We start from the raw sequence: 12,370 nt of genomic DNA, 5'->3' as shown, positions 1-12,370 counted from the left end.
CTATAAATGCTTGCAATAAATAATACGTTAGTTTTGGCCATCCAGTAAATTCAGCATGGCATTTCTACAATTAAAACATTATAACCAGTGAACATAAACAAGTTCCAATGCCATGTAACTCTAAACATGATGAAGACATGAACAGCTATTTCAGATAAGTGTTTTGTCATCAGCTATGGAGGCAAAGAGCGTTTGCTCAAGATGGCATACACACACACACCACACACACACAACTGGCAAGTCTGCAGCAGGGGAACTATGACACCGCAATTCAGACATAATCACCAAAAAAACCTGACACTAATTTTGAAATGGCTTTACAGTATTATGGATTATATGAAGACAGGAAAAACATCTTCGAATGGCTAAAGACCACTTGTAGAAAGATGGTTACACACTTCTGCACTAGCACACGCACAAATAAACATACACTTGCACAAACTATCTTGCTATTTTCAAAATAAAAATCCCAGGTATGCACAAAGGCAAGGTGGAGATGCCTACTTTATTGACTTATCTATCTGTAAGTTATAATTTAAGAATGGAACAAAATAGACAAGTTGCCTCTTTTTCTTCCTAGAATGAGGCAAAACAAAGACTCCTGCATTCCTCTTCCCCATACAAAAAAGAGATATCTTTTTTTCTATCTGTTTTTAGCAGTAACTCTTTTAAATAGGTTTTGGATTTTGGTGAATTATGGCTCAATACACTCTGGCCCACACAGCTGCTTATGCAGCCAGGTTCTCCCATCAGAAAACATTAATAAACCAAGCTTTGTTCATGTCCCCCAGAAACTCCCATTCCTGACTGACACGGCCTACTAGGACATGCATGGGAATCAGCGGAGAGAGAAAAGGCAGGATCAGATTAATAAAGGCTATGGTGACCTTGCAAGAACCCACATGGCAAGTGAGCGAAGGTCTCAATTTGCCTATTGAGTGAGGACCAAGGGTTTCTTACCCCTGCTGTTTATAAAGAATTATACATGATGGGGCAGGGAGGCGGCATTTCTTAAATGCATTCACTTCAAATAGAATTTTAATATCACTGCACTATGTGATAAAACGGTGAATGCAAGGTGCTGTAAACAAAAGCACATAACAAACAAGCTTAGCACTCCAGGATAAATCATCAGTTGAATCAAGTCAAATACTCCTTTGTAGAGCAATAGACCACAACTCTATCAAAGGCTGCTTTAAAGCCCACTACATAGCCATGAGGTCAAATTCTGCCTTTCCATCTACAAGTTTAAACCTCTTTTACTTCAATAGGAATTGTACATGCATGAAGAGGACAAAAGCCCTTTCATTTGTGCATACTAAATGATAGAATGCATCTTGGAAGGATCTTCTCAGTCTCCAAGTTAAAGAGATAGAAGAATGGTGTGTTGAAAACATTTTACAGTTTGGCAATAAGGTGTGCTGACTCTGAAAACAATAACCTGTGCTCATTGCTTAACAAAAACAATATTAAACACACACACAAAAGGAAACATGGAGGCAATCAACTGAAACATGGCAGGCACAAAAAGAACAATGTGTAGATTTTACCCTGGATCATGTTCTGGACCTAGCCACTAGGCTAAAAATTGGGTTAAGAAACATTTAGCATTGGACAGCAAAGCAAGTTTTACTAATCAGGTCACATAATAGGATTAATGCGTATGTACCAGGGCTTTCCAAGCCATTATGCTTTTGCGAAATGAGTGTGAAATTTTGTGCATGTACTCATGTATGCAATAATACCGTTACCCTTCTAACATTACTATCTGTTAATATAATCAGTTCAAAATTCTATGAATGGAAAGACTGAATAGATTCTTTGGAATGAATGTGAGCTCTTTAAATATTACCAAAAGAGGAACAGTTGCTGAAGGCTATCTTAAATAAACAAGACTTAAAACAGGAGAATACAAAATGGCAGAACAACACTCCTTGGAAGAAGAATGTCACATTTCAAGACAGTTTTACTTGTTTAGCTAGGGAAGGGGTGGCGAACTTCTTGTCTATGAGCCAAATGTAGCTGGGCATGGGACCCTAATAGACCCATGAGGTCATTTCCCCAAAGCCACTTTCACCTACACCCAAAAGGTAATGATAGGGCAGCTTCAGATTGGATGAAAATGATTTTCAATCTGGTTTCAAGTCTGGTTTGGGGTACTCAAACTGCTTGGTGACCTGTGCTGGTGTCTTAAAGACTAACAGCTTTATTGGGGTATAAGCTTTCATGGACAAAAACCCACTTAATAAGAATAAAGGCACTGGTGGGAATTACTCCAGTGATGAACTCCATATTTGTATTAAATGAGAAAAAGAATACCTATGACTGACTTTTTTCTATAGATAAGGATAACACATTATGATAAAATAACTGCTAATACTTGGGGGGGGGGGAGAACAACACTCAGTTGTGTAGCAGAAAATTTCCCAATGCTTTATTTTTCCAAGGTAAAGTCTTCATTTTTGAAGTTCCTCAGTAACAATGAATGGGTATGAATTGCAAATAAATGTTATGCAATATGGTTAGTTACCAAGTAGTTAGCTTTGTTTATGAAATACAAGTAAAACAAACATGCTGAAATACATAACCTTCTAGGGTCTCAGAACTTTTTCCAATGAAAACTGAAAATCTACAATACAAATTACTATATGCAAATTTACTTAGGAAAATTTTCTAATTCAAAATTATGGACTCAACTGAAAATTGCAATGATTACTAACAATGTGATCCTGACCTATGGTATCACAAACACCATTTAGACATAAATCTTGAGCCCTAATATTTTCTGTAATGGAGAACTACAAAGACACCACAAAGCCAAACCTCCTAGAAGACCTCACAAACAATAAATATTGCATCTTTTACTAAAGTGGCACCTCCTAGATTTTAAAGTATGAAGCCACATCACTGGAAATGTGTTTTATGAATGTTGTTTAATAAAGAAATAAAGAAATAGCTCATACTGTTTTGTCAAAACTGGACAGAATAACAGCTCCTGCAGGAGAAATATCCAACTTTCGACTCGGACGTGCCACAAATACTATTCCACCTGATTCTAATACCACATTTTCCACCTACTAGAATGTCTAAAGGCATTTTCAGTAGGGCTGTGTCATTTCTATGTTTAGAATATGATCTTACAGACCACAGGCATCTAGCAGACTATGAGTATCAAATAATTATTTAGCAGCAGCAGCGGTGGTAGTAGCAGCACTATAGTCATTTTGACCCTATATAACAAAATGGGTCATTCGCCATGCAGTAACCCTTCCTTAAGGTTTGCAGAGTATATCATGAGGACGCAAATGAGACCCAGACCTATATAGATCAAGTAAGGGTGGACCCATAATGCACAAGGCCCATATCTTTTTCTGAGTGAACCAAGTGTTTCTGGGTGGATATGAATTTTGGAGGATATAAATTGGGGGGAATAAATATAAGATGGCTTTTCCTAGATGATTTGGGAGTGATAGAGAAGCGTTAGTCAAATGGAATTAAGAGTTCTTTGGAGCAGGACCTGTGAGGAAATTAGTTTTGGGTAAATGAATTAAAAGATGAATGGATTTCAGGTGATCTAGAGTGGGATGCAGGGACGCGGGTGGCGCTGTGGGTAAAACCTCAGCGCCTAGGACTTGCCGATCGCATGGTCGGCGGTTCGAATCCCCGCGGTGGGTTGTGCTCCCGTCGTTCGGTCCCAGCGCCTGCCAACCTAGCAGTTCGAAAGCACCCCCGGGTGCAAGTAGATAAATAGGGACCGCTTACCAGCAGGAAGGTAAACGGCGTTCCGTGTGCTGCACTGGCTCACCAGATGCAGCTTGTCACGCTAGCCATGTGACCCGGATGTGTCTGCGGACAGCGCTGGCTCCCGGCCTATAGAGTGAGATGAGCGCACAACCCTAGAGTCTGGCAAGACTGGCCCGAACGGGCAGCGGTACCCTTACCTTTATAGAGTGGGATGCAAAGAAACTTACACTGAATTAACTGAATATATAGGGGTTATCCTGATTGAAAATTAGTGAGCTTGCCTTCTGTAACATTTAAATTATACATTTGCATACACAGATATAACTTGGCATATGCAGATATTATTGTGTCTACGGGTCTGTGCCCTGTATCTTTCAAGCAACTACCCTGGGACCATTTAGACATGGAATGCTGATATCTTAACCACATATAGCAGAATTAGATCCACAACATCTGGAACTATGGAAAAGTGAGGTAATATTTGACCATAAAACTGGTTTAATTACAGGTAAGATGATTCACCAAATCATATTGTGTCTGCCAAGAGTAACACCAGATTCTCCAAGAAGCCAGGCCTTTTACATTAGGAAAGGACTCTCCCCCCCCCCTCTAAATAGTGACTGTCCTATTGAAGAAAGACTGTATTGTGGTCAATTGTATACTTCACCCTGCATTTCTTAACAGACTTTGGTGACAACTAAGTTTAATAAGAATTAATATATTTTACCTCTTTGTTTCCTCTCTGGACTATGTTTAAGAGGCCATTTTGATCCACCTGCAGCCACTGAAATCCTCAGCAGATCTGGTTGCCCATTTCTGTAGGAAGCTAAAACTGACCAATGAAGTGAAAGTAAAAGAAAAATATAGAACTTAGAAAAATGTAGTTAGTTTGTGGCGTCTAGAATGAATTCTAAATTTTGTCTGCCTGCCTGCAAATGATCAGACACTCATGCCATTGCACATAACTCCTGTGTCCTTTGGTTACAGCACTGATACATATTTCCATTTTTTCCCTTGGCTCCCCTTCTCAATCATTCCCTTCTAACATCTGCATGCCAGAACGTATGCACATTGCATGACTGAATCACATCTTTAAGAAATGTTTCTAGTTAGCCCACAGCATTTATTCAAGAAGTACTTGTCATATGCTTAGGACCCCTTCAGTGTGTTTGTGTGTACGCGCGCACACAGCAAAAACACTTCCATGTAATCTGTTCGACAGTGGAATGGTCTCCTTCAGGAGGTTGTGGTCTCTCCTTCCTTGGAGGTTTTTAAGCAGAGGTTGGATGGCCATCTGTCATGGATGCTGTAGCTGAGATTCCTGCAATACAGAGGGTTGGACTTGATGACCCTTGGGGTCCCTTCCAACTATTCTATGATTCTATGCAGAAAATGTTATATACTATGGTATGTTTACACCTGGCAACCTATACATAGATTTTCATTAGATGTGCTTTCCATACCTTGTCATATCTGAAGCAGTGCTTGTAGAAGTGCCCTCTTAATAGTACACCCCTAAACATGACTACTCAGAAGTAAATGACCTTTTGTTAAAAGGGGCTCACTCCCAGATAAGTACGTGTAATATTGCACACTGGAACCCGCAGTGAACAGTAATGAATGTATCTCATTTATTTCAGTGTTGAGTACATATATTTGAGTGAAGGACTGCAGTCACTGCGCCTAGACCTTCAGTCCTGGCACTGCTATAAACTCTGTTTATTTAAACAGGCTTGGACAAATGCAGAATTATGATAATATACTCTACTTAAGTAACTATATATCTGATTATATTCAGGCAAATTGCATGCACATTCAGTATATGTTTGAAATCTTAGCTTGTAAATGTCTTGTAGGCTTTTCTAAGTCCTATTTTTTTCTTTCTCTGACATTTACAGCAATGATCCATTGCAGTTCCTCACAAATATGTGAAAGTGTGTGACATAATTGTCATCAAATCAATCAAAGGAACTTCTCATACTTCAATTGCAATAATGAAAGGAACTGTTCTCTAATGTATCAGGGTTTGGCACAAAACGAGGAAAGATTTTTTCATCTGGAATCATTTTCACACTGCTTATTACATAATTATTGATATTAATATAACTAGCCTTCTACAAAATAAGATTGCATCCCCATAACTCCAAAAAAATGATGCCACTTGATAATGACACAACTTGGTTATTGATATTTTGAATGATTTACAAATGCTGAAGACATGGATTGGTTTGGATTTAATATCAAACTATGGTTTGGTGCTCTTGCAATCCTGATTTGTCTGGTTTGGAAATACTTCCTCATATGGTGTAGAATGAAAACAGAATGCAGAACACTCATTAGGTAACAAAAGCATAAACATGGGTACTCACGAGGAACGCACAGGAAGAGAGATAGGGTAGAAAAAGATACATATTCCCTGCCCCAAAGTTAGAAGATCCTTCAAAAGCTTGGACCATTTCCACTAAACATTAGATATTAAGTGCTGAGCCAATTCAGGACTACCTTTGCCTGGAGGGTACCAGTAGATTGAGAGGCCTTTAGAGCAAATGTGGGAAATGTGTGGCTAGACTACAAATCACATCACCTCTGGCCCTGGGGTGGGAATAGGCAATAAAGATACAGTTTAATTCCACATAGCCAGAGTTAGAGTCCTGGCTGCCAAGGACCACACCTGTGTCCTAGGTTTTTCTTGCAGCTTTAAAGTATGCTGAGAAGCTTTCTGCTGCCTTGTGAAAGAAGAACAAGGGTGAGGGGGGTGTCTGTCATGGGTAGAGACCATTACCAACCCTTTAGCATTTCTCCCACCCCGATTTCTCAACTTCTGTATTAAGAAGCATGGAAGGGAGGTTACAAGTAGGTTGATAATTACAGATTTTCTGTGTAGCAGACCCAGATTTGTCAAATAAAAAGGGTTTCTTTGACTACGTTCAAAGAAAGAGGAAGAACAAGCAAGCAATAGGTCCCTTGAGTGAAGAAGATGGAGAAATGCTATTGGGTGACAGAAAGAAGGCGGAGCTGCCTCTCTCTTCACCCAAAATGAAATGATAATGGTAATGGTAATTATAAAAGTACAGAAAACATCAAACATTAAAAACTCCCTATACAGGGCTGCTTTCAGATGTTTTCTAGAAGTCAGATACAGTGGTACCTCAGGTTACATACGCTTCACGTTACATACGCTTCAGGTTACAGACTCCACTAACCCAGAAATAGTGTTTCAGGTTAAGAACTTTGCTTCACGATGAGAACAGAAATCGTGCTTCAGCAGCGCAGTGGCAGCAGGAGGCCCCATTAGCTAAAGTGGTGCTTCAGGTTAAGAACAGTTTCAGGTTAAGTATGGACCTCCAGAACGAATTAAGTACTTAACCTGAGGTACCACTGTAGTTGTTTATTTCCACAGAGTGGGCAAAACTACCAAGAAGGTCCTCTGCCTGGTTCCCTGTAATCTCACTTTCCACAATGAGGGAACTGCCAGAAAGCCCCCGGAGCTGGATCTCAATGTCCAGGCTGAATGATGGGGGGTGGAGATGCTCCTTCAGGTATACAGGGCCGAAGCCCTTTGGGGCTTTAAAAGTCAGCAGCAACACTTTGGATTGTGCTCAGAAATGTGCTGGGAGTAATGGATTCTTTAGCTGAGATTCTTGCACTGCAGAGGATTGGACTAAATGACTCTCCAGGTCCCCTCCAACTATTAATTCTATGTTTCTATGAAATCTCTTTTTGTTGACTGATAATAGGCAACAGTGAAGCTAGAAGATACAACATTGTTAAATTATAACAAATAAGACAAACTGAAACCACAACAGCAATATCCTATTTTGAAGTTACAGTATGCTCATAATGTATCTCTTAGTATGCAGGTTTGCCAAAACGAAATTGAGAAATAGGGGCTGGAATAGTACTCTGGAAACAAACCAAAACGGCAAGCCACAAATTTTCACATCTTAAATATGCATAACTCTAGATCATAAATCTCAACACACTTTGAGCCATAAATGCACTTCAGCAAAGGGCCGAAAGAGATACTAGAACAACTACTGAAACATGTGTAAAGATTAAGCACCAATTGCACCATCAATTTTACTTCCTAGGAAATAATAGTAAATAAAATGAAATCCTAATGTGATTAATACCAATAATAAATAAAGGTTTTTTTTGTAAATAATATAAACAAAGGTAAAGGTAAAGGTACCCCTGACCGTTAGGTCCAGTCGCAGACGACTCTGGGGTTGCGCACTCATCTCGCTCTATAGGCCGAGGGAGCCGGCGTTTGTCCACAGACAGCTTCCGGGTCATGTGGCCAGCATGACTAAGCCACTTCTGGCGAACCAGAGCAATGCACGGAAATGCTGTTTACCTTCCCGCCAGAGCAGTACCTATTTATCTACTTGCACTTGACGTGCTTTCGAACTACTAGGTGGGCAGGAGCTGGGGCTGAACAACGGAAGCTCAACCTGTCGCGGGGATTCGAACTGCCGACCTTCCAATCAGCAAGCCCTAGGCTCTGTGGTTTGGACCACAGCACCACCCGCGTCCCTGAAATAATATAAATAGCTTTCAATAAAAGAGCCAAATGGTTCTCAGGAAACAGTTAAAACACTAGAAAGCCAATCATTTCAACAGAAATTACACAGGATACAATCCATTCACCCTTTGCATTTACCCCATCACTTTTCATGCATGGGGATTTCTTGCCACTGACCCATACCCTCTCAGCAGCCCTCCTGTGGCCAAAAACTGGACTCACAGGATATTTATACATGCTCAATGGCATATGCTAAATGGACCTCAATGGACACATGCTCAATGGACCTTTCCATAACCCTCTGTTCGCCTTAAGTACCATCGCAGCAAAACACAGCTGGAACTCACAGTGGAAATGCCTTTGTAGGTTTAAATGGCTTGCAGAATATAGTCTATTTAACTCCATTCATCTATGTACCAGTAAAGCCTTATGTGAAAAAGTGTACAAAAGTGCAATAGCTAGATTCCCCCATTCTTTTCAAGATTCCAGCACTCAAAGAGTTTCAGTCTTCCATAGCTCAGATCTCAAACAAACTTCCTTAAAAAGAACTTAAAATGTTAGTTAATCTGTTGATATTGCTAAAAGTAGATCTGGACATAAATTAAGTCATAGCTGGAAATATGAAACACGGGCTGAAATTCAAAAGACCTGAGTTATTCCAGCAGCAGATGATGAATCCACTTTTTTGACACAAATCTAGGCTCAGAAGGGCTAGCTGGCTGTAGAAAGTGCTCAAATATCACACCCATAGGCAACACAGTAACTTTTTAGATAGCAGATAGCACATGGGACCTGAGAATTCTGCTTCCAAGCCCTAGCACAGGCTGTTGCATGGTCTTGGATACATCACTTCTCAGCCTTAATTTCCAATCTGTAAAAAAAATATACGTGAATAAAGCCTTGCAATTTGCTAGTGGTGGGGAGCACTTTCCCTAGTGAGTAGGGCGGACGAAACTTGAAATGAAGTGACACACCGTGTATGCTGCAACGGTTCTTTATAATCCCTTCTGAGTTTGCAAAATCTCACAAAACAAAAGACGAGTTTTTCAGCTGCTTTTAATGAAATTAACCAAAATCTACACTTCCTACATTTATGCGATTTCCAACATTTAACCGATTTCCACCCAGACTCTGTTTAAAAAGGCCATATGGCAATCCTACATAGTGCCATTGGAAAAGGCATACTCTACTGAATTCCAGCATCATACTGCACTTTGGACAGAGAAAAGAGACTGCCAGAATCCCAAACTGCAACACAGTTTTGTTGCATTTTCCAAAGTTCATGATATCAGACAGAATGCCATTAAGGTAAATGTAGATATTATATATAAGTGCCATATATGTATCCCAAAGAGTATCATCTCTGTTTGAAGCCAACAGCGCTTCAGAATCTCTTTCCTTTATGGTCAGCAACCCATAAAATCTCCACTTCAACAGCCAGCTGTCCAACAAGTCCGCTCTCCCATTCAGACAGAACAAACCTGAATGAAAGAAACACAGTACTTACCAAGCCACCACAAATGCTGAAGATTGCTGTGTGCATTTCCTGTGCATTAACATGCCCACGGTAGAAGCAGTGGCGCAAATCTGAGGGGGGCTGCCTTTCAGTGGCCCCCACATGTACTTCAATATAGTGAGGAGCGATGAAGCTGGTGTCAGCACTCAGATTCAGCTGGAAAACCTGTCCATAGGCACTGAGGCGGTAGTGAGTCCTGAAAGGGATGGGTTCCACACTTGTCTCCATGCTCCTTTTCCTCCTTTTGAAGTGGTGAGTATGAGGAAAAGTTTCTCCAAATTCATTCACCCGCGTGGGTGTCACTATTTCATAGGACGGCAGATGTTTCACCAAAGTCTCTGCAACAAAACAGCAAAGGTACACACTTTGAATATGGTGCAGATTCCTGATACAGGCATGGGCTCCATCACAGGCTACTGCCTACCAGAAGAGACAAGGCTAGACTTCCTATTCTTTGGGGAAACCAGTGCAATACAATCTGCCATTTTGAAAGCAGAGAGGATGAGCAAATAATCTGCACATACACCAACTCCAGATAGGATTGGGGCAAAAGCCCTGGTCAAGCACTTTGGCAATCCATTGCCAGTCAGTGTAGACCAGGCATGGCCAAACTTTGCCCTCCAGCTGTTTTGGTACTACAATTCCTATCATCCCTGACCACTGGTCCTGTTAGCTAGGGATGATGGGAGTTGTAGTCCCAAAACAGCTGGAGGGCAAAGTTTGGCCATGCCTGGTGCAGACAGCAATCAGCTAAGTCGGCCCAATTCTCTGACTCAATCTTTCGGTCGTCATGGTTTGAAAAAGATGTAGAAACTAACAATGATGCGATACATACATCATCAATATACAAAGGGCAGAAACAATGGCTTTTGCTTCACTCATACCTGACCTTCCTAACAATACAATACAGGCTATTTTTCTGGCTACGCTCCTACGCACCATTTTAAAACTTGAATAATGATGATGTTAAGTCACCAGATGAATAAAACCAGTCCAAAATCTCAGGGCTCTTTCTGGCATTCATTGGGTGCTAATTGGTTAAAATTTGCTCAGAGTACACATACTAAAAATTAACGAGCCTAAGTTAATCATGCTAATCCAGTGGGCTGACCCTGAGTAAAACTTAGCTGAATTAACACTGAAAGTCTGGCATATTCCAAAACACATCCTATGATATGAAACTGAGAAAATGTTATTGCCTCAGGGGCTTATGAATTAATTCCGACGTCCATGCAAGAATAACAGAAGGCCAGCGGAAACAGGCACTGCTCCTCTTTGCCCACTGAGTATCTCCAAACACAACCCAGGACAAATGTTTTTCTTATGGGTGCCTGAAATGTTATTTGCTCTGGCCTATCTGCCACAGTCTAGCCATGTACGAGGACGGGGAGAAAAAAGCCTTCCAGGCGGGAATGCGCCTGAAAGAGACCAGCGCCCAGTCCCAGGCGCGAACCCCGGGCTCTGCCTTCGCCTCAGCGCGCGCCGCGCGCTCTTCCCGCACGTGCGAGGCTCCTTGCGCACGCGCGCTCGCCTCACGCCGCCGTCCCTCCTCCTCCGCCAGCGCCGCGCCAAAGCCTCGGGTTCCTCGAAAGCGGCTGCTGGCGGAGAGGGGCGTGAGGCGAGTGGCCGGGGCTTTTCGCGCGGGTGCCCGAGCCCGGGCGGGCGGGCGGGCGCGCTCTTCGAACCGGCCGGCTCTTTTACCTTGCTTGGGGTGCAGGCGGGCTTCCCACGTCCTGGCGGCGAGCAGGGCGGCGAGGTACAGCAGCCGCGCCAACCCCTCCCGAGCCCGCATGGTTCCGCCGGCCTCCAACGCCGCCGGCGCCGCTCCTGGCTGCCTCAGCGGCGGCCGCGGGAGCTACTGCAGCCGCTCGCCGGCTGGGCCGACCTCGGGCGGCGCGGCTCCCTCATGTTCCCTCTTCCTCCTCCGCCGCCTCTTCCTCTCCGCCCCGGCGTCCCCGCTCGCCTGGGACTTCTTCGCGAAAGGCAACGCTGCCGGCTCGGCGCGCCCTGCTGCTGCGGCTGCCGCTGCCGCCTCTTGCTGCCGCTGCCGCCGCCTCCCCTCCACGTTCGCTCCCTCCAGAGCTGCTGCTGCTGCTGCCGCTGCTGCCGCCGCCGCCTGGCTCTTTCCTGCCGCGCAAGGAGGGAAGGGTGCCAGCTTCGCGGACTCTCCGGCCACCCCGGGACCCCCGACATCAAAGACTCTGCCCGCCCCCTTGGGGCAGGGACCTGACCAGCGATTGGAGGAGTGGCGGCGGCGCCCGGCTCGCTCTCGCCCACGGAGCAGGCTCGAGGTTGCGCGGCTGGCTTGCCAGAGGCGGGTCGCGGAAAGCAAACCGGCCCTGTAAGCAAGGCGTGCGGTTCTTTATTCCTGCATCTAGGGAGCCTCGGGACAATAGAAAGGGGACCCGTTGCGAAAATCCACCTTAAAAGTTCTGGGAAAGAAAGCACGAGAAATCGAATCCCAGTTGGGTTCTAGGCTTGCCAGATTTCGAAAAGTAAAAAACCAGGGCACCCCGAAAGTTCTTAGGAAGACCCCAAATTGCTGAACGCTTTTTTTTTTTTAAAGGAGACCACCTAAATCATTG

General features: G+C 43.3%; 1 protein-coding gene across 3 annotated transcripts in view; it reads right to left on the bottom strand.

Annotated features, from left to right (window-relative positions):
• ADAMTS20 (ADAM metallopeptidase with thrombospondin type 1 motif 20) overlaps window positions 1-11,710 on the bottom strand; it is a 74,748-nt gene extending 63,038 nt beyond the window's left edge. For 2 of the 3 annotated variants that reach the window (XM_081877776.1, XM_081877775.1), the window contains exons 1-2: window positions 11,487-11,710; window positions 9,777-10,123 (exon numbers count right to left, since the gene is read on the bottom strand). In XM_081877776.1, coding sequence (XP_081733902.1) covers window positions 9,777-10,123; window positions 11,487-11,577 — 438 coding nt within the window. In that variant the 5' untranslated portion in view covers window positions 11,578-11,710. Of the gene's footprint in view, window positions 1-4,471; window positions 4,577-9,776; window positions 10,124-11,486 lie in introns of those variants that run through there. The other variant, XM_081877777.1, reaches the window with a different exon arrangement.
• Between the last annotated feature and the right edge of the window lie 660 nt (window positions 11,711-12,370).

Source organism: Podarcis erhardii, assembly GCF_964252035.2.
Source record: "Podarcis erhardii genome assembly, chromosome: 10".
Taxonomy (NCBI): Eukaryota; Metazoa; Chordata; class Lepidosauria; order Squamata; family Lacertidae; genus Podarcis; species Podarcis erhardii.
This window is presented reverse-complemented; position numbering and strand designations above follow the sequence as displayed.